This window comes from Nyctereutes procyonoides, unplaced genomic scaffold (assembly GCF_905146905.1).
Source record: "Nyctereutes procyonoides isolate TBG_1078 unplaced genomic scaffold, NYPRO_anot_genome, whole genome shotgun sequence".
Classification (NCBI taxonomy): Eukaryota; Metazoa; Chordata; class Mammalia; order Carnivora; family Canidae; genus Nyctereutes; species Nyctereutes procyonoides.
Window position 1 is genome coordinate 13,362,666 of NW_026575147.1, and position 23,469 is coordinate 13,386,134.

General features: G+C 43.6%; 1 protein-coding gene across 1 annotated transcript in view; it reads right to left on the minus strand.

Moving 5' to 3' along the window:
- Positions 1 to 22,980, minus strand: part of CASQ2 (calsequestrin 2) — a 63,374-nt gene extending 40,394 nt beyond the window's left edge. The window contains exon 1 of the mRNA XM_055312142.1: positions 22,552 to 22,980. Within this exon, the coding sequence (XP_055168117.1) occupies positions 22,552 to 22,785 (234 nt within the window). The 5' untranslated portion in view covers positions 22,786 to 22,980. The remainder of the gene's footprint in view (positions 1 to 22,551) is intronic.
- Positions 22,981 to 23,469: the final 489 nt, after the last annotated feature.

Sequence of the window (23,469 nt, forward strand, 5' to 3'; positions counted from 1 at the left end):
CAGCAATGCAGTGATGAGTAATCCAGTTCTCCCACATCCTTGCCAGGATTTGGAGTTGCCACTATTTTTAATTTCAGCCATTTCAATAGATGCATAGTAACATTTCATTATGATTTTAATTTGCATTTTTCTAATGTCTAATGAGGCTGAACATTTGAACATTTTTTCATGTACTTATTTGACCTAGAGAGTCCTTTCCCATGAAATTCTTGCTCAGGTCTTTGCTTACTTACTAAATGGGTTGCTTTTTGATTGTTGAGGTTTTTTTTTTTAAGTTTTTATTTATTTATTCATGAGAGACAGAGAGAGAGAGAGAGAGAGAGGCAGAGACACAGGTAGAGGGAGAAGCAGGCTCCATGTAGGGAGCCCGACGGGGGACTCAATCCCGGGTCTCCAGGATCAGGCCCTGGGCTGAAGGCGGCGCTAAACCACTGGGCCACCTGGGCTGCCCCATTGTTGAGTTTTGAGAGCTCTTTAATATTAGCCCTTTGTCAGAGATGTGGTTTACGAATATTTCTCCCACTCTGTAGCTTATCTTTTTATATTCTTAATAGAGTTTTCCACAGAAGAAAAGTCTTTAATTTTGATGAAGTCCAATTTAACAGCTTCTCCATTTATGGATTGTGCCTTTGGTGTCAAGTCTAGGAACTCTATGTCTAGATCTTTTTTTTTTAATTAATTAATTTTTTAACCTTTTTTTATATTGGAGTTCAATTTGCCAACATATAGCATAACACCCAGTGCTCATCCCGCCAAGTGCCCCCCCCCAGTGCCCATCATCCAGTCACCCCAACCCCCACCCATATCCCTTTCCACTACCCCTTGTTCATTTCCCAGAGTTAGGTGTCTCTCATGTTTTGTCACCCTCACTGATATTTTCACTCATTTCTCATTTTCTCTCCTTTCTCCTTTATTTCTTTTCACTAATCTTTATATTCCCCGAATGAATGAGACCATATACTTTTTGTCCTTCTCCGATTGACTTACTTCACTCAGCACAATACCCTCCAGGTCCTTCCACGTCGAAGCAAATAGTGGGTATTTGTCGTTTCTAATGGCTGAGTAATATTCCATTGTATACATAGACCACAGCTTCTTTATTCTTTATTCATCTTTCGATGGACACCGAGGCTCCTTCCACAGTTTGGCTATTGTGGACATTGCTGCTAGAAACATCGGGGTGCAGGTGTTCCGGTGTTTCACTGCATCTGTATCTTTGGGGTAAATCCCCAGCAGTGCAATTGCTGGGTCGTAGGGCAGTTCTATTTTTAACTCTCTGAGGAACCTCCACACAGTTTTCCAGAGTGGCTGTACCAGTTCACATTCCCACCAGCAGTGCAAGAGGGTTCCCCTTTCTCCACATCCTCTCCAACATTTGTTGTTTCCTGTCTTGTTAATTTTCTCCATTCCCACTGGTGTGAGGTGGTATCTCATTGTGGTTTTGATTTGTATTTCCCTGATGGCCAGTGATGCAGAGCATTTTCTCATATGCTTGTTGGCCATGTGTATGTCTTCTTTGGTGGAATTTCTGTTCATGTCTTTTGCCCATTTCACGATTGGAGTGTTTGTTTCTTTGCTGTTGAGTTTAATAAGCTCTTTATAGATCTTGGATACTAGCCCTTTGTCTGATAGGTCATTGCAAATATCTTCTCCCACGTCTAGATCTTTATCCTGAAAATTTCTCCTAAAATTTTTTTGAAAAAGATTTATTTATTTATTTTAGAGAGAGCAGGAGTAGGGGCAGAGGGAGAGAGAATTTTGAAGCCAACTCCCTGCTGATCAAGGAGCCTGAAATCATGACCTGATCCAAAATCCAGAGTTGGCTGCCTAACTGATTGAGCCAACCAAGTGCCCTTCTTTTCCTAAAATTTTTATTGTTTTATTTTTACTTTTAAGTTCTTGATCCATTTTGAGCTACATTTTGGTAAAGTGTAAGATTTATGTTAAAGTTGCTGTTGTTGTTTTGTCCAGAAACATTGTCAAAAAGTCCATCTCTCCTCCATTAAGTTGCTTTTGCACTTTTGCCAAAGATCAGTTGACATAATTACGTGGAACTCTTCTATCTGCCAATATCCCATGGCCTTGATTGCAGTAGCTATATAATAGAAGGTGAGCAGACTACCTCTCCCCACATGATTCTTTCTCTTTTTTTTAAGACTTTATTCTTATGTAATCCCTACGCCCAAAATGGGACTTGAACTCACAACCCCAAGATCAAGAGTTGCACGCTTCCCTGACTGATCCAGCCAGGCACCCCCCCCCCCCGATTCTTCTTTTTCAAAATTGCTTTAGCCATTTAGTTCCTTTGCATTTCGACGGAAACTTTAGAATAATCTTGTCTATAATTACAAAAAGTATTTCTAGGATTTTTCACAAGAATTGTATTGAATCTTCCCATTTAAATCTGTTTATTAACTTGGGAAGAAGTGACATATTTACTATATCTATATAGTAAATTCATGAACATGGTATGTCTCTCTATTTAGTTAGAGCTTCTTTGACTTCTCTCATCAGCATTACATAGGTTTTAGCATACAAATCTTCTGTGTGTTTTGTTGGGTTTCTACCTACCTATTTAAAAGTTTTGAGTGATTATTAATAGTATCATATTTCAAATTTTGGTGGCAATAAACACATGGATATAATAGAAGCCAGTTTATCACCAGTAAATAGATATATAATTGGTTTGTGCATGTTTATCATGTATTTTGAAACCCTGCTGAACTATTATTAATTCTAAGAGTTATGCCTTTAGGGTAGCCCCAGTGGCGCAGCAGTTTACCGCTACCTGCAGCCCGGGGTGCAATCCTAGAGACCCAGGATGGAGTCCCATGTCGGGCTCCCTGCATGGAGCCTGCTTCTCCCTCTGCCTGTTTCTCTGCCTCTCTCTCTCTCTCTCTCTCTCTCTCTCTCTCCCTCTCTCTCTGTCTTTCATGAATAAATAAAATCTTAAAAAAATAAGATGTATGCCTTTCATTTTTGTGTGTTCCTTTATCGCACTGACAAGAAGTTTCAGCATTATATTGAATAAAGTGAACATCTATGCCTTGTTCTCAACCTTAGGAATTTGTCTACTTCTCCTTTCAGTTTTATCAGTTTTTGTTGCACATATTTTGTAGCCCTGTTCTTTGGTGCACATTCTTTTAGATTTTTTGCTTTCTTGGTGGAGTGACCCTGGATCTACTTGGCTCTACAGTTTGTGCTGTAAGTCCCTCTACTTCCCCTTTTGTGGTTGCTTCTCTAATTTTCTCTTCATTCTTATATCTCCCTTCACTGCTCCTGGCATCTATGGCTTCTTCCCTGAATTTCCTTTCCTGTTATAACTTCTTTGAGGGATTTTTTTGCCTGTTCACTCTTCCCTCCTTAACTTCCTCATGTGCTCCCCATTCCCTTTCTTTCCCTCTGCTCCTAGCCACTTCTGTTCCTTTAAGGCTTAACATATTGATCAGAAGCACAGAAGCTGTTCTGTGGAGTGCCCCTGGTGACTGGGGGTGGAAGAACAGTTAACAAACAGCACCACCTGCCCCTCCAGTCATTTTTTTCTCCTTTCTTGGATTTTCACAGAGACTAGGGAAGACTTAGGATGAAATACATCATCATCAGTGTTTATGTTATGGCTCATCTTGAGCTTTCCTGCAATACTTGAGCAGGCCAATCTTTCTGCAAAGTCACTTGGCTCTATTCTGCTGTATTCAATTCATTAGACAAGGTCATTTCTAAAATATTTAAGTGTGATTGCCCTATGTAGTGCTATCAAAATGTTTATTTAAATGTTCCCTTGTCTATCATTCAAAATTAATGATGATGAGACCTAATGGTTTTGTGATAGTAGTAAGTTTTCCTACTCCTGCAGCATGAGCCTCTAGCAGTGGTTCTTAAACTTCAGCATACATTTAAATCACTGGTTAAAATGGGACTTCCTGGGCCTTAGCACCAGAAAGCAGAGAATAGAGCTGGGCTGGGGTTTAGAGATGTACGTTTTCATAACCACACTGCCACACCGCATGATTCTGACACAGCAGATCTCATACCACATACCACACTCTGGAAAGCTCTGCTATAAATGATTGTCAGTTCATCCAAAAGTGATACAGTATCATGTTTTTCAACTGTGACCCTCAAGCCCATGCTTGGCTCTGTTGACCTCTCTATCTTAGGCATAGGATAGAAATATTAATAATAGTAAGAATATAAGAGATGAACTCTGAGCATTAAGCAGCAATTTTAATTCTGACCTCTCCTAGGGATACCCCACCATGTTTTGTTGGGCTTTAGGTAGATGCAAATGTGTGCCTCCCCTAGGCATGGAAGCTATGGCCTCTAGTTACCTTATCATTATTATATGTGACTTTTGAACTCATCAGAGTGAGAAGTGCTATCTCAAGCAAGCTCAGTCCTGTTTATTGGGTTTCCTGTTTAAGCATAACCAGTCACTGTCCTAAGAACAGATGGATGGATAGAGCTGGCAGTCACAGATGGACCAGAAACCCATGCTAGCTGAGACCTGCCGACCTCCTTCTTGGCACCCACAGGCACGGTCCCTGTAGTGTCCTGTCACTCTCGCCTCCCACCCTGATTAGGTCCAAATCCTGCCCACTTGAGCTCTGTCATCACTCCCGTGAGCCCTAGCATGCACCCTTAATGGGCTGAGCCAAGGGTGGCCAGTGCTGGCAGCAAACCAAGAGAGAGCAGTGAGACTGGGTTGGGGGAGAATGTCTGTGGTGAAAGCCCAGGCTCTCCTGGGCTGAGTCCCGACATGACCCAGTACCCCCAGGATCAAGAATCTCTGCCGAGCTGATGGGGCCAGCTGGACATTGTCTGCCTCTCAAACTTGGCTCCATCTTGTTTCTGCCTTTGCTCTGATCCTAAATCTCCAGCTCATATGTTACTTTCTCCACTCTGCTGCAGCCCAGTCTCTTTGCACTCTCTCAGTTGCTGCCAGCCTTGGCACCCCTGGCTGTAAAGCCAGCTCCAGGCTCATCTTTCACTCCAGCCTCCTTTCTGTGAATTCCAATAGTCCATGGCAGGAACATGGCCCTCTGACACTTACTTATTTTGCAGCCATTAGAGTCACATGTAAACCTCTTCTGTATTGTCAATCTTTCCTCCCGAAGGAGAAGGACCCCATTTTGCACCTCTGATCTCTCGTATAGCTCCTTAGAGACATTCAGCATACTTTGGATATATGAATCAGCTGGCCCAAGCACTTGATAAGTTCAAGGGACTTTTGAGCCAAAGTGGGAAGAGGCAATCACTAATTACAGTGATTAAGAGTCACAAATATGAGGAAGAGAAAAAAAATAGAGTCAATATATTTCCTGAATTCTCAGAAAACTGGAATACTCTTTTCCGATGTGACTTCAATCTTCTCCTGTTGGCTTATAATCTTTCTCCACTGGTTTTATCTGGTTGGTTGGTTGGTTACTTCTCAGATGGCCTTCTCTGTCCTACAGAATGAGGTTATCTCTCTTTTTTCTTTTTGAAGATTTTATTTATTTATTCATGACAGACAGACAGAGAGAGGCAGAGACACAGGCAGACTCCATGCTGGAGCCTGATGCGGGACTTGATCCCGGGACTCCAGGATCACGCCCTGGGTAAAAGGCAGGCGCTGAACCGCTGAGCCACCCAGGGATCCCCAAGGTTATCTCTTATTGGTTGGTACATGAAGCCCTGGGCATGGGTCCTATGCTCATTCTTTCCAGAAGCATTAGGATTTTCTTTGGCCCTGGAATATTCCTTTGACTACAAACTAACTTAATAATAATAAAAAAAGTTATACTAAGTAATATGCACAAGTCAGTGTAAATAAGAAGATATTCATAGTATACCCCTTCTCTCTTTATATCGCATTGAGTATGTATTTATGGCAGCACTGTTACTCTGCAATGATGGAATCAAAGTAAATTTCATCTTTAAATGAATAAATGAATCCCATCTTTAAGTAGTTTAGCCCAGTGGTTAAGAATACAATGCTTGGGGGACGCCTGGTTGGCTCAGCGGTTGAGCGTCTACCTTTGGCTCAGGGCATGATCCCAGATCCTGGGATCGAGTCCCACCTCGGGTTCCCTGCATGGAGCCTGCTTCTCCCTCTGCCTGTGTCTCTGTCTCTCTCTGTGTGTCTCTCATGAATAAAAAAATAAAATCTTTTAAAAAATTAAAAAAAAAAAGAATACAATGCTTGGGGTCAGAGACCTGGATTCCTGACAGGATCACAAGTGCTGGGGCTCTGCTATAAAATATGGACAATAACAATATCTATTTCATGAGGCTATTTTGAAGATTAAATGAGATAATGCACGTAAAGTTGTTGACACAGTGTTCGGCATGCAGTAAGTGCTTAATAAATGTTATATTTTTTTCTTAATATTATGACAGCTGGATAAGATTCTAGACCTTGTGCCAATTCAAAAGGACCAAAGCCTAATGTATCAGGATGTAGAGAAAGCAAAAACTTTTCATCGAGGACCTGCTATGATCAAAGTATGTGCTCAACAAAAGTGTGTAAGGCAGGTTAGAGTGTCAAGGACCCTCTGATTTCATTAAGGACGAAGCTAATGAAAAGTTAACCGGTAGGTACATAAAGACAAAAGGTAGAAAACAAGGGTTATGGAGAAGTAGAGAGCGAGTGAGCTCGTGGGCAGGGAGGTGAAATCATGCAGAGCCCAAGGGGCTGTGATAAAGCAGCGTGGATTTACCTTCCATGCACTCAGAATGAAATCTAAAATTCCTAATATGCCCAACAGGGCCCTGCACGGTTTGGCCTGTCTGCCTCTCCAACCTCATGTGGGGCCACTCTGCCTCTTACCTAATACACTCTTCTTCAGTTCCTCAAAACATCAAATTCTTTCCTGCCCCAGGAGGTCTGTGCATGGGGTGTCCTTGTTCAGCCATGTCCCTAAGACCGAGGCTGGGCAGCAGCTGCAGCTGTCTGCAAGGAATGCCTGGGTCTATTCACAGAAAGTCACCAAATGGCTCTACTTCCATGTCCGCCCTTCCATCATTCTAGAAGACTTTTTTCTTCATACTTTGCCAACTCCTACTATCCTTGAAGTCTACACTTAAATGACAGTTTCTCAAAAGGCATTCCCTGACCCCCCGTCTGAATCAACTACCTTTTGTACTTTTGTCCAAGGCATCTTGGGAATTTCCTTTACACCTTTCTCAGTTCGTAAAAACACCTTGACCTATACAATCGTCTCTCTATACCTACTCATTTGATATCTGTTAAGCTCTATGTCCATGTTTGTTTTTCTTCCCGTGCTCTCCCTAGTATATATAAACCTGACCGGAATGGATCTCAGAAAATATTAGTTCCTTGCTCTCAGTGTGATCTCATTTGAATTGTGGAATCTAAAACAAAACACAAAACAAAACTGAACTCATACATACAAAGAACAGCTAAGTGACTGCTGGAGTTTATAGGGGGTGGGTAAAATGAATAATCAGAGTCAAAAGGTGCAAACTTCCAGCTATAAGAAATATAAGACTTGGGGATATACTCTACAGCATAATGGGTATAGTTAATAATAATGTATTGTATGTCTAAAAGGTGGTGAGAGAACAGATCTTAAAGGCTCTCATCACACAAAAAACTTAGTAACTATGTATGGTGATTGATGTGCTGGTGACACTGTGGTGTATCATTTCACTATATATGCATTTATATATATGAGATATATATGCATTTATATATATTTCATATATTTATTATATTATATTATTATTGTATTATATTGCATTGTATATTATATTATATTATTATTGCACTCATATATTATTGTATTAGTTTCAGGTAACTAATACAATGTTATATGTCAGTTATATCCCCATAAAAAATTGTTTCATTGAGGGGCACCTGGGTGTCTCAGTCATTTAAGCCTCCAACTCTTGATTTTGGCTCAGGTCATGATCTCAGGGTTGTGAGGAGCCTGCTTATGATTCTCTCTCTCCCTCTACCTCTCCTCCCCCGTCTTTCTCCCTCCCTGTCTAAAAAAAACCCTGAATTTGTTTCATTGACTATTTTCATAAAATAAAGATTACAAGATTTTAAAGTCATCTGGTTACATTAACTGATGGAAATATTAAATTACTAAATTCACCTGTAAAATGAAAAAGTGATAACACTGCTATATTTTTGTCCTGTCATTTAAATCCCAAACTCATAGGATGAATGTCCAACTCCTGACTGGCAAGAAAATCTACTTGTATAGATCTAAAACCTGTCCTGAAAGGTAGAATTGTTCCCCTTTTTTGTCTCTGTACCTTGAATAGATTACTATTTCATATCTGTGTTGCACATGAAGTAGTCTATACATTACAATTTTAAGGGACTATGTGCCTCTGGTAGGTAGCAGCTTTACAGCATGGTGTAAAAAATTTTAATTAAGCAATTTCACATGGAAATTGAGATTTCTGGCTTTCCTTGAAAAGTCAGTGGAGCTGGAACCACATCACTACCTTGCAGTAACTACAAACACAATTAATTTCTCAAGGAAATGAATCAATGAATGAGGAGATTGCTTGGGAGAGGAGAGACCTGGACCAAGGAGGAGTGCACAGATAGACAGAGGTCAGCATTGAGTGCATCTCAGGAAGACGAATGGCAGAAGCGGAGGTTGGGAGATGCAGACATGCAGGGTGGGTGTTGAACAGGCTGGCTTACTTGGGCAGAGAGCTTATCTGAGGGCACTGAATGGAGTGATGTATTTAAGGCACATGAGAAAAAGAATGTAAAGGATTTGAATATTAGGATGAGCGATTCTGAACAGGAGGTATTTGGGTAGAAGAACAATATGACTAATTGAAGTTTGAGGAAGGTTGATCTGAGGGCATAGGCCAGACAGACAAAAAAGAGAGTGGAAAGGAAAAGTGACCAGTTGAGAGGCTGATGCCATTGTCTGAATGGGAGAGGACTGGTCTCAGACTGAAGTGGAGGCAGTGGACGGAGGAGATGTAACGTGGGAGGTGATGGTTCAAGTAGAGAGTCAGTCAGACTGGCAACTCTTCCATGGCTTTGGAGAGAGAAATGAGGGAGAACTCACAAAAAAGAGGAGGCAAGATGATTCCAGGGTCCCCAGCCAGGGAACAGAGTGAAGGACAACACAGTGATATCAGAAGGGCATGCCAGAACTGGAGGCAAAGTTCTCAGCTTGGATTTAGATGCAACGCGTCCATGGCAATCCAAGTCCAGCCAAGAGATGGAAGTGCCAACCTAGTGCTCAGGGGGTGAAGTCCCAAAGGAGCAGTGGAAGTGAAAGGTGGAGGCATAAGTGCAGGTGGCATTTTCAGGGAGGTCAGTGTGTGAGAAAACCACAGGCTGGAAGACTGGCCATCTCATAGGAGGCATGAGTAGAAAGAGGAGCCTGCCCTGAAGGCAGAGAGGAGGAGTACGGGGAGATATCAGAGGAGGACAAGGAACATAGTGTGATGACTCCAAAGTCACGGCAGGAGAGAAGCTCAAGAAGAAGCAGGTGGTTGGATCAAATATTACAGGGAGTCACGGACAGTGGGACCACCGTGAGGTGAGACTGGTAAGTCACCAGTGACCTTTCAGAGAAGATCTGGGCCAGAAGCCAAAGCACTGGGAGTTAAGCAGCTGAGTGGGTGGCAAGGACATGTTAGAGCAGGTGTGGATCACTCATTCAAGAAGTTTGCCCATGAAAGGTGGGAGAGAAAAGTCCAGCAGCACCAGCAGTCATGTCCCGTAGGCTGCGTGACTGCTCCCTGGGCCTCCGGACAGCAAATGCACATTAGCAGGGACCCTGTGTTTGTCCCTCCAAATGCATTCCTACATTTGTACCACATTCAGTGGTCAGAGGGAAGATGGGGAAGGCATGCAGTGGTTCCGTTAATAGGAACTAAGTGTGTGGAGGGGTACCTTCAGCAGGAGCAAGATTCTGAAGAAAATCAAGGACTGGGGAGCTTGGAGGAAAAAATGTCACCGATCTTTGCTCAAAGTGAATGTCCCTCAGGCCGTCATTAAAAATACCCTGGCTGCAATCCTGCTCTTTCCATGTAAGCCAAGAAGCACACTGTTTTCACCCACTGTCCCTGATACCATCTGGCTACATGTCAAGCAATTCAACAACTGCGTGTCCTCCCTTGAAACTGGAGAGCTGACGTTTATCCCCGGTAATCTCCTGTCACTTTCTGCCACCCTCAGATGAGGCCTGGGCTATGTATAGCTAGGCGTTGGCACGTGATGTCTCCATGCAGGAGGCAGGCAAGGGAATGGAACAGCTATTTTATGAGATGGAAGTAAATATTGGGCCTCTTGAGGCTAAAATGGGTGACCTCCAAGAGAGCTTTGGAGAAGAGGAAGGCTGTTGATGGTTTCCACTGGCACTCTTAGGCTCTCTCTTTGGTCAATGCCAAGAAAGAGACCCAAGGACCAAGGCTATGTGTTCTTTCCACCATGTTGAGAAGCAGTGTAACAACAATAATAAAAATAGCACCCATTGGGTGTTTATTATACACCAAATACTACTCCAATGCCTTAGGTGGATTATCTCATTGAATCTTCCCAAAACCCACAGAAAGCAGAAGTTTAGATGCATAGAGAGGTCAATCAACTTGCCTACAACCACACAGCACTTAAGTAACATAGCTGGGTTCCAAACTGACACTGTAGCTAGAGAGCCCAGGCTCTGAACCATTACATTCCACTCTCTGCACCTGGGCCCCAGAAACACCCAGGCCCAGATCTTGGCTCTGCTACTGTGAGACTGAGCAGGTCACGACTTCTCTGATCTCAGTTTCCTAACCTAAAAGTGGGATTTAATTCTTGTAGAAGTAGCATGGAAGAGACTTAGAGAATATTTGTTCCCTCTAAATTCACTTGAGATAGGGTGCCTGAGGGGCTTAGTTGGTTAAGAGTCTGCCTTCGGCTCAGGTCATGATCTCAGGGTCCTGGGATTGAGCCCCACATTAGGCTCTCTGCTCAGCAGGGAGGCTGCTTCTCCCTCTCCCTCTGCTGTTCCCCCTATTTGTGCTCCACCACCACCCTGTCAAATAAATAAATAAAATCTTTAAAAAAATTCATTTTCGGCAACCCCATGACACTAAGCTAGTGGCTTCTGACCCCTAGCCCACATCAGCATTACCTGGAGGGAAGTCTTGTGAAAACAGATTCCTGGGCCTACCTCAGATTTATTGATTCAGCAGGTCTGGGATGGAACCCAAACATTTGCATTTATGACAAGAAAAGCATCTCTGGTGATGCTGATACTGCTGATCCCAGGCCCACACATCGAGAACCACTACTTTACAACCGTCTCTACCATACGATCACAATCTTTTATCGTGTAGCACCTGGCAATGTTCAAACTGGCTGAATGAGAAAGGCCAGGTTTTTTTTTCCCTTTTCATCCTACAAGCATTATTGCAGTAGAGTTTTTTTTTTTTTAAAGATTGTATTTATTTGACAGAGAGAAAGAGCACAGGCAGAGGGAGTGGCAGGCAGAGGGAGAGGGGGAAGCCGACTCCCCACTGAGCAGGGAGCCCAATATGGGACTCCATCCCAGGATCCACCCCCCTCCCTGCCCACAGGGAGCCTGCTTCTCCCTCTCCCTATGCACCCCCCCCACACACACACACCTCACCTGTGCTCTCTGTCTCTCAAATAAATAAAATCTTTAAAAAGAAAAGAAAATAGGCAGGAGGTGCCTCAGCAGATGGAGAGTCTTCCTAAACGTAAAACAATGACGAGGCCAGGAGCTCCTGGACTTGTTGCTCCTATAGGGTGCCGTGAAAAGCAGAAGAGAAGCCTGTTACTGCTTGGCTGAACTTTATGAAATGTCTGACCAGTATTTATGTTGATAGCATCCGCTAATGACAACAAACCACGGATATCCAGTACGTGGGAAGAGCTGGAGCTTGCGACATGCTTTCACATACACAGTCATTTTAAGAACAGCCAGCCCTTTACTGTGCACCAAACATGTGCCGGTCACTTTAACACATCACTTCTTTTCTCTTTGTAAGAACTCTGTGCTGGAGGCATTGTGGTTTTTATTTTCCAAAGGAAGCCTGGAGGAGCCAAGTGACCCACCTGCAATCACACACTAGTGCAAGGACTCCAGTCAGATGGGTCTCACTCCAAAGTGTGTGTCTGATTACCAGGCAATATTGAGGGCTGCTGTTTACTGTTGTGTTCCCTTGTTCTTTTGAGTCCGGGGAGTGCTTTCTTTGCCTTCATAAATAAATTGGGTGTGTGTGGTCAGAATCGTTTGGTGTTGTGAGCCAAATTGGCTGTGTGTGTCAGTGTGAAGTAGGGGCAGGTGAGCATGTGAGGGAGTACCTGTTGGCTCACTTGGTCTGCCTCCCTGCCCAGCACACAGCAGATGGTGAGGAGAGGCCTGCCTGGCGTGGGGCACCAGGCAGCAGGCGGGCGCTCCTGGAACAGGCTTTGTGGGCACTCAGAAGCGGCTTTGGCCTGCCCAGCCCAGCACACTGCAAGATGGCACGCTGGCCACTTTCCTACATGGCTGTCCAAACCAAAAAGGTCTATCTGGATAAAATCACATCCAGTTGATAGAAGAGGGAGCTTCGAGGCTTCATTGTACAGACTCAGAACTTTTGGAGGGTTGGCTTTCTTGGTGGAAGAAGTCACTTTAGTGCTAAGGCTGAGCAGTTAATTATACAAAAATCCTCCACACCAACCAGAGATGCTCAAACTACAAGAGAGCGGGGCTGCTGTTTTCAAAGAAAAACCCTGTGATTCTGAAACACTTTATTTCTGACTTTTTAATTTTACTGCTTTACCTTCTAATAGTTTTATAGCTGTGACTTTCATGGTATCTCAGGTCTCCACTTAACATTTTATAACTTTGGGAGAAGGGATATGATGGCCAAATACCCTCTTTGGAATTGAGCATTAGAGTGAGGGAAGAAAGTTCCAATGGTCTCAAAACTTCTCAATCAAGAGTGTGTTTTCCATTTTATAAAATCTCTATTAATTCTCTAGGTGGAAGGAGAATTAATCTATTCTATGATTAGACTCATGATCTTCTAATAGCGCTTCTGTCTCTCCACCATCTGCTCCTGGGAAGTGCATAGTAAACTCTCATCAAATATTTGGGTGGCACTTGGACTCTAAGGAGATTTGCAATTTCAGAGTGGGCATGGTATACATCGTCTGAGAGAGGACTGGCTCCAGGAGAGGATTCATTCCCAAAGCCAAACCAAAATAAGCCTGACCTCATCTGATTTTACAGAGGGCAGCAGGTGCAAGTTTGGAGGATGCCATTTTTGGGCAGTGAACAGTTGGAAGAAATACCTGAATCCTCTGCGTGTTGCTATTCTCTGCCCACGGTTCCCACATCATTCCATCTGTAGATTTACTTGACTCCAGTAACTTCATTTTGCCTTCCTCTCTTGGGGTTTAGAAATGCAACCGTAGGGACATTTGCCAGTGCTAAATAGGTCTGAAGGCCGGGTCAGCCTCCCAGACCCCAGAGGTTTCTGGCCATGCTGGATATATATTTGGGACTGAGTGTCCTGTGATTTAAAAAAACAACAACTGGTTTTACCCATATTTCAGTGGGATTAGACAAGGATGACAAAAAGGTCCCTGAATCTGACAGTCAACCAAATTTTATACTTTTCTACTCAATGCTTTTTTAAAATTAATTTAACCTTAAAGAGATCAAGGAGAAATATATTTTCAATATAGGCAATAGATTTATAATTGTTTGCCATTCCTTCTCTCTCCATCCATCCATCCATCCCATCCATTCGTCTATTCAGTGTTTGCCGAATTTTTATTAAATCCCAATTCGGTGTTAAGCATTAGCCCATTTGCTCACACTGGTCATTTCAGTTCACATAGTTCAACTGTACAATTAAATGTTGCTCAAGTGTGGGTGAAAATCCAGAATACAAACTAAAGACACTTGCCCCGGATGAGCACTGGGTGTTATTCTGTATGTTGGTAAATTGAACACCAATAAAAATTAATTTATATAAAAAAAATAAATAAAGACACTTGCCCCTTAGTAAGTTGGCACTGCTTACAAACATGAAGCAATCCCTTTCAGCTGTTCCTTGGTGTAATGGAAGGGACATGTTGTTTGGAACCAAATAGATATGAATTCAAATCCTGATTCATGTTCTGCCATTTTATGGCTTTGTGACTTTGGGAAATTTCTACTTAACTTTTGGGATAATTTCTTTGCATGTAGTGTGGAAAAAAAGCTGTAAGAATTAAGTAAAATAATATATAAAGCATGCATATTGGTATGGTTTATGGTAAATTCATAATAAGAACCAGGGGAGGAGCTATCTCCTTTCTCCTTCTTCTCTTCTGTTCATTTAACATTCACTCAACAAACACTGCTGAGTGCCTACCATGAACCAGACACTAATGTAGGTGCTGGCATACAACAATAAAGAGAAAATTTTGCATTTGCCTTTGTGGATTTTACATTCTATAAGGGTGTCAGACAATGGGCAACCTGGCAGCCAAGTGCTATGGAGAAAGACAGAGTATAGACCCTGCAGTATGCTCAGTGTCATTGACATGATTCTCATGTGCACTTTCTGAGCATGGCTGCCCTCTCGTATCGAATCTCAGATGAGGGAGTCATGCTCAGGAAAAGCAGACAACTGGAGTTCAGAGTGCCTGAAATTCTCTTATACTTGCTTTTGGACCCAGAGCAGGTCATGGATAGGCACCTCATTTCACTTATCTATTAAACCAGTCTTGTAGTTTCTATCAGTGAGTTTAAAGACTTAAATGAAAACAGATGAATAAAAATTTCTTATGAAATTATTAGAAGCTGTACAAGAATCAGATATTATTTTGTTCCACTGATTACTATTTAGCAGATTAATCTATGTGGAAGGCCTAAATGAGTGCCTAAAATTTAACCAGTGCTTATCAAATGCTAATTCTCTTCACCTGTTGTTTGAAATTCAGACCACATTCTTGGCCAATTGCAATAGTTCTCAAGTTTGGCTGCATATTAGAATCAACAGAGTTTTTTAAAATACTGGCACCTCGAGGTGCCTAGGTGGCTCAGTTGGTTGAGTGTCTGACTCAGGTTTAGCTCAGGTCATGAGATGGAGCTCAGCATCGTACTCCACACTCAATGGGGAGTCTGCTTGAGATTCTCTTTCTCCCTCTTCCTCTGCCCACCCCCCTCACTCACATGTGCACTCTTCCTGTCTCTCCCTCTCTCTAAAATAAATCTTTGAAAACCAAAATACTGGTGCCTGGGTCTCCTCCTCCTGGATACTGATTTAATTGGTGATGGGGTAAGGGTTGAATCCAGGTACTACAGTTTTTAAAAGCTCCAAGGGTGATTCTCATGTGCAGCCAAGCTTGTAGACACTTGAGACTTGATGCTCGAAATACAGACCCCAGAGCAGCATCAAAGGAATCACCTGGGTGCTTGTTACATTTAAATGGGATTCTCTAAATGATTCATAGGTATGGTGAAGTTTGCAAAGCACTGGTCTCTTGGGCTAGAGAAATTTTCTAACTGACCAGAATCATTTTGTAACTGCTTGACCTTTGGTCTATTGACTCTCTTAAATGCAGACTGCTTGTCCATCCAAGGGACATTGCTCAACCTAAACAACTGAACTAGTTGTCACCATCCACAACAAGGAAAGCACAGCTCATTTGTCATCTTTTCACTGATTCACTCATCTATTCATGCTAACATGACTCAGAGTCTGGTAAAAGCAATGGATACTTGATGAATTAATATTTCTGTTCAGGGATTCACATTACTTATTTTCATGTTCAAAGCATTCCATAACTTGCCTGAGAAGATCCCCCATGTTTTCTCCTAGTCTAATAAATGTATGTTAGTTATAGCTTGGCCTATTTAGTTGCTCCCACAAAACACATGTGCACAGTTAACAGTATCAACTTGGAATATGAGATGCGATACAGAATACCCAGAGATCCTAAAACTGAGGTCCATGCATGTCTCCTTTCTCCTTCCCTTCTAGAGATGTTGACATAGCCATGGCATTGTTTCTATATGAGCATGAAGCTCACTAGGAAAAAGTTTTGGTCCTTCTTCCTTTCTCCTTATTCAGGCTGGAATGCTGTCTTCCTGGAAGTGGAGTGGTGTAGAGGAAAGATAAGATCTGTGTGAAGGCAGGAGGGTACAGGAAGAAGTAAACAGTTTCCATACCAGGCTTAGTTATTTAGAATGCCATTTCTGGGGAGCTCAGGAACTCCTAATATGGATGTCATAGTGCTTGTGCACAGCTGCTCAGACTCCTTCTGCCACCCAGGTGCCCTTCTGCCACCTTGTCACACCCTTAGATCATTTGTCTAGTTGTGGTTTTGACTCACAAGCAGGATTTTGGTCCTTGTCCATATGATTTTGATTCCATTGTTTTTTTTTTTTTCACTTCCTCTATTACCAAGTTTGCTTTGAATTCAGGTTGCCCTCGGGAGGCTTCCAATCCAGAGGGAGAACTTCAACATATGTCTCCGTGGGGAGAAGAAAACTGGAAGCACCCCTCAAAGATAGACTGCACTGTGACCGAAAATGTGGAAGGGGCCTAGTTAATTAATGGTGTGGGCGAAATTGTTGAGTGTACCACATACAGAGGTGGAGAGCAGATGGAGAGCTGAGATGGGGGGGGGCATCAAGAATCTGTGATCAAGGGCAAGTCTCGCCTGCTCTCTGGAGCTTAGCTGGCTGAATAAGCCACATGGCACCGTGTTACCAGTCCTGAGCTCTCTGAAAGTGGCCTGGATCCTCAGTCTGTTAAGCGATGGGATTAGGCTGGGTGGGTGTCTAAAATCGTGACTGGAGAGGGGAGCATGGGCTGCAAGTTGCCAGTATTTGTGGAGGACCTTCCATGTACCAGAAGCCACACTCCTGCCATGCTACCTTGACATCACACCACCACTGTCTCCACATTACAAACAAGGAGCCTGAACACAGACAGACTTCTTCCTTGGAACTGGACCCAAGTCTATCTGATTCGGAAGCCCATGTTAGAGCACACCACTTCTCAAGCATTTGAACCCAAGAGAGATTGGTGAGGTCAGAGGACTTTCTCTGGCAACCTTTGTAGAACACATGACAGCAGCAGTGGCTTACATTGTGGTTTCAAGGGGAAGTAGAAGCAAGAAACAAAGAGCAAGGAGGACTCAAAATCACTAGGCAGATGCTCCTCTTGGGTCTGAGTCCTGTGATGCTAATAGAACTTGGCCACTGTGGCAAAACTCAGCGTGTTGTCTCAGCCGAAGCTGAAGGAAATAGTATACAAAATTTATAATGGTGTTGACACCTCAATAGAAAAATGGGGGAAAGACACAGAAAAATAATTCATGGGAGAAAAAAATGTAAATGGCAGATAATTTTATGAAAAAATTTCATCTAGCTTTTAAAAAATCAAAGAATTTTCATTAAAAGTACAATCGCAGTCTAAACAAAGATTTTTAAAACTCTGAAAATTGTGTCAAAATCTCCAAATAGGCAAAATTATGCATGGTCAGGCAGCCCAGGTGGCTCAGCAGTTTAGCACCGCCTTCAGCCCAGGGCGCGATCTTGGAGACCCGGGATCGAGTCCCACGTCGGGCTCCATGCATGGAGCCTGCTTCTCCCTCTGCCTGTGTCTCTGCCTCTCTCCGTCTCTCTCTCTGTGTCTCTCATGAATAAATAAATAAAATCTAAAAAATATATGCATGGTCATACAAAGGAATACCAGGCCAGTGCTGACATTATGTTTGTCAAGAATATAAAAACTCTATAATGACACAGAAGTACTCACAATATACTGAAATGAAGAAAGCAGGAAACAAAACTGTATAAAGGGTACAAATCCATTTTAAAAATGTATGATTTGGGCACTTGAGTGGCTCAGTGGTTGAGCATCTGCCTTTGGCTCTGGGTGTGATCCCGGGGTCCTGGGTTTGAGTCCTGCATTGGGCTCCCTGCAGGGAGCCTGCTTCTCCCTCTGCCTATGCCTATGCCTCTGCCTTTTACTTATATAAATAAGTAAAATCTTTAAAGAGAGAGAGAGAGAGAGAGAGAGAGAGAAATGTATGTTTACATATAGACAGAAAATATGGGAGAGAAATCTCAGGACATGAACTGTTTCTTTCTGAGGGGGCTATTTCTTTTTTTTTCTTTTTTTTTCTTTTTTTCTTTTCTTTTTCTTTTCTTTTCTTTTTTTTCCCCTTCCTTTTTCTTCTCCATGTATTCTAACATTACTAAATGAGTATGTGCTCTTTCGTGGATGAAATGCCCAGTCAAGAGTCAGGATTACCAGTCCCATCATGACAAAGCCTCAGCTCTGAAGTAAAGGGTTCAGAACAATCTTTAAAAAAAAAAAAAGATTTTATTTATTTATTCATGAGAGACACAGAGAGAGAGAGGCAGAGACACAGGTAGAGGGAGAAGTAGGCTCCATGGAGGGAGCCCGATGTGGGACTTGATCCTGGGACCCCAGGACCACGCCCTGAGCCAAAGGCAGGCACTCAACCACTGAGCCATTCAGGCGTCCTGGTTCAGAGTAATCTAGACGGTCCTCAAGGACAACATTTCATCTGACATGTCGCACATTCAGCAAGCCTCTACCCAACGCATCTACCTAACTATGCACCGCACATCACCCCTGGTGCCTGCCCTCCAGAGTTAAACCCAGACAGACTGGAAAACGGTTTTGAGCTTGGGTGCTCCTCCAAGCTTGAGTGTCTTTTTTTTTTTTTCTTTCTGCCTAAGCTTTTAGTGACCTTACATTCTTTCCCAACTCCTCTTCCCCTTATCAGACCTTGTTCTCACACAGAACTCAAACTTGGTTAGATGCGGGTGTAAGTTATGGGCAACATTACAAAGGACTACCTCTCCCAGAGGGCCTCAGCTAAGACAAAAACCCCATCCTAAAGGAATGAGGCCCTCATGGCCGATTTTAGGGAAATTGGGTGGGGAAAGTACTTGAGATCTGTTAGAATCCTTGCTCTTGCAGTGCCCACCACCCCCCAGCCCTTCTGTATTGCCTGTTAAATTCTACTCATTGTCACAGACCAGTTCTTCCTCATGCCTTCCACATATCTCCCAGAGAGCAGGAGATCTTGTTCTTCTCAGAGTACCTTGTAAGTTGTTCCACTATTACAATGATCCCATTGCACTATAGCTTTTTGTTTGTCCTTCTTCCATCATAGGCCATGAGCCACCTGGGTGTCTCATGTCCCTGTATCCATAGCAGCTACTCCAAAAGTCCAACCTGCTAGTGACAGATCTTTGTGTGATTGATCAGCATTTCAAGAACCTGAATCCCAGGGAATGACCTCCTCACCCTGCAGATGGTGCTGTTGGTGGGTCTTTCCATTGTCTATCCCTTAGAGTGGCAGGCAAAATATGCATAACTGGCCCTGGTTTCCTTGGGTTTTTAACAGAATGGGGTGGCCCTTACATGACAAGTTATGAGCTCCAAATCCCTAAAAATCTCTCAGATGTTTCAACTGGGAGGTGACAACTCACTATTGTAGGATGAAATCAATTTAACAAGTTGGAATCAATATTTTTTAAAGATTTTATTTATTTATTTATTTATTTATTTATTTATTTATTTATTTATTTGAGACAGAAAGAGAGAGAGAGCATAAGGGAGGAGGAGAGTGAGAAGCAGGCTCCCTGCTGAGCAGGGAGGCCCACATGGGGCTCGATCAATGGACCCTGAGATCATGACCAGAGCCAAAGGCAGCTGCTTAACCCACTGAGCCACCCAGGCACCCTGGAATCAATATTTTTTTAAGTGAAGAACAAAATGGACTAGAACAGAACAGAATAAAAGACAAAGGATTTTGTTAAAAATCCAAGCATTCCCCAAATAATATTAAGTGTCGTCCCACGAAATCTGTGTTTCCTTTGTGTGTGTGTATGTGTGTCCGCATGTGCTCATGAGCACCAGGTCTTAGTGAATTGTGATAAAGACACATCAGAAGCCACCTTCCTGAATTAGCTGGGGGAAAGGTGCCGGTTGTCCCTGCGCTGTCTGCCCATTGCCGAGGCCTCATTTCCTGTGGATACTCACTAGGAGCTCCTCTTCTCTCATCCCTCAACAGCCACAACCCTGAAACTGGCAGAGTATTTCCCTAAACACAGGTTTGGGGGCCAGGGAATTAAGAGGACAAAATAACTGTTTTGACGAGGAAGGAAATGCAGAGGCTTCATCCCTCTCTTTCTATGCATGGGATTCCTGGAACCATTTTTGTCCTGGACTCTGAAAAAGAGCCTGCACCTGACAAGCACCCCAGTAAACACTCCCCCTCCCCTGTCCTCACTAAGGGACCCCAGGTTGTTCCATGGTAGGGACAGGAGTAGTGGTGGGGGGCTTGATGCCTCTCAACCCTGTTGCTGATAGAGCTGGCCTCCCCAGGCCCAGCCCACGGGCGGAGCAACTCTATTTAAGGCAGACTCGAAAGGATCCTCAACAGGGTATCCAGCAGCTAACTAAACAGCATCTCATTTGGTTACAGCAATAGTGCAGTGCAGAGGCTAAGACTGCCTGCACTGGGCAATTTACCCTCTCTGTACCTCAGTGTCCCCCTATGTAAAATGAGGATAGGAACTGTGCTTATGTCACAGAAATACCATACAGATTAAACTAGCTAATATACACAAAGTGCTTAGAACAGTCTCTGTACACAGCAAGCATTCAATAAATATTACTGTTATTTAATTATTTCTTACCCATGTATGATGATTGGTTTTTTTTCCATGTTTATAGAGAAGAAAAAGAGACTCCAAGAAACTAGGTGACTTGCCCTGCATCATGTGCCTAGGAAAGGTAAAGCCAGAATATAAATCTAGATCTCCTGACTCTAAGTTCTGCGTCCTTCTCCCCCTAATGATGTCCACCCCAGCTTTAGCAGCCTGCGGGACATCACTATGTCACATCAGTCTCTGCCGGCCACTCTTGGATCAAAGGTGTCTGAAGGGATGGGCAGCCCAGGGAAAGGTCCCTTCTCAGGTTTACTTTGGGGGAGATATATCCCTGAGAGAATGTGTGTGTGTGTGTGTGTATGTGTATGTGTGTGTGCTTTACTATGATGGGGAATCAGAAATGGGAGGTCATTACCTATACTGGCATTCTTTTTGAGATCTAGACTATCAGACAGTGATGAGCATATCAGGTAGAATCCTTATGCCTCCACTCACCTTTTCAGAAAAAAATGTCTCTTGATACCTGAGTAGGGCAATTTGAAACAGAGATGACGATATGAGTGAGGATGTCAGGACTAAGCTATGCTATATGTCCTCATTTCTTCCAGCCTGTGATGTTTCCAAATATAGTACAAAGATCTAAAAACTGTCCCTGCTTTCTCTTTGCTTGCAATCCACAGAAGGAACTGAATTTCCACTTCCAACCCCCAGGATAAGCCCGAGGAAAAATATGACGGTAGTGGTGATATTTTTAAAATGCTTAGCATTTCGTCAGCCCCAGCTCTCTGTAATAACCACACCACCATACGTAAGTGCTCTGAAAGTAGGTACTTGTATGATGCTCCGGAGATACTAAGGATTTTTAAGTACTTTTCAAGTAATCAAAAATGTTTTACTATATTGGAGACGGTTTTCATGGAATTTATTAGAATCTATTTTGGGGGATTCAAATGGACATGTTTTTATATATGGGCACTTGGTTTATCAAAGTATTCGATTAAGTTAAGCTTTCTGATATGCTAGTTCGTGAGCTGCTGTTAATTCTCAAATAGTCCTTTCCCCAAGTTTGTGCTTGGGCTGAGCATGGGGGCTGAGAAGGGATCTTGGTGACAACTAGAGTTCCTAGCATTCACAGGTGCTCCTGAGGTGTAAGCAATCTTAAACTGTCCAGGAGGCACTGCGGAAATCGGCCCTGGGGCACTCACCAAGGATTAGAGAATGGGCCCCCGTGCCAGGCTTACAAACAGGCCATGTAATGCAGATAAAATAAGAACTGACTTCAGCATCTGCCCTGAATGCACACCAAGAACTTTCTGAAGGTAAAACAAAACAAAACAAAAATCCCGTTAATGAACTTGCAGCTAACGATCTTCACACCCCTGCAATGTAGACTGGCCCAAAATCACAAGAGGCAAAGGTCACTTCGTGATATTCTGCATCTGACCCATGGAAAGAGAAGCAAGGTCAAATACCTCCTGTGTCTCCAGGATTGCGGGGGGAAATTCAGGGAGCCAAGAGGGGGGAGTTAGCACCCCAGAATGAAACCCACAAATAATCTCTGAATTGCATTTCAGCCAGGCTTTTCAATGATAGTTTTAACATCATCTCAGAAGAATTAGTCGCTTGGGACTATTGCCCTTGAAAAGTCAAGGGGACTGTCATGTGATAGGCTTCGATCAGAACCAGGCATCATGCAGCACATCTAATTGTCCCCATTTTAGGAGGCGGGACCCACCCTTTGCTGTTCACACACCTCAGCTTTGCAGCAAGAGTATCTTCAGATTCAAACCAGACTAAAATGCAGGTGGCCTTCAGGACAGAGCCTCTGCACCCGCGTCCCCACATCCCAGCCGCCGGCCAGGCCCCGGTCACTGGGCCAATGTGGTCAGTGTGCCTCCCTGCTTACCTCGAGCACGATTTCCTTCAGCTGGAACTGTTTCTGCGCAACTTTGTCTGAAGACACGGACTCGTGGTAGTAGAGGCAAAGCACGTCGTATTTCTTCAAAACCTGCTTGAAGTTCTTCTCAGTAAGACTGACCACACGGTCTTTGCCATCATACGTGGGGAAGTTGAGCCCCTCTTCTGCCCGGCAGGAGGCCAGCAGGTAGAGCCCCGCGATGAACAGGTGTGTTCTCTTCATCTGGGAAAAGTCTCCTTTTACTTTTCCAGAAAGATTGAGTGCAGGAAAGCGGCTTGAAGACTCTCGGAGGACTGGTTGAGAGAAGTGGGGAGCAGAGAAGCAGATTTGGTCCCTCTCCTGTGTCCCTCCTGGGCCCCGGGACCGACTGTCCACCGCCGCCTGGCTCCGCCTAGCAGTACGCGTGGGCTCAGGACACACGCGAGCGGAGACTGAGGGCCAAGCTGGGCGGCCCAGCCCCAGATACCTCGCATAGCTCGGCCCAGCCCCTGTCTCATCAGGAACTCCATTTTTAGGATGCAGTTGTTTCAGGCTAAAAATAAATCATGCAATGAATAAAAAAGTTAGATATGACACTGTTGAGGGATTCGCTGATACAGTCGGTCAGAGTGGTGGAAAGGGAGGAGGTAGGAAGGAAAGCGGAGAACGTGTGCATGAGAAATAAGGAGGCCAGCAAGGTCAAGAAAGAGAAATAAGCTCAAAAAGGAGGAAGAGAAGATGAGACGGGAGAGAGGTGGGACAGTGGTGGGACAGGCCCGTGGAGATGTGTGCACAGACACAGGGCGGCCCAGACCTCGGATTCATTCAATTACTATAGGGAGAGAATCCAGCCTGTCCCCTCCTGGTGGGCTGCTTGTCCCCTACCTCCTCACTGCTCACACACGAACCAAGTGCAGCCCCTGAGGT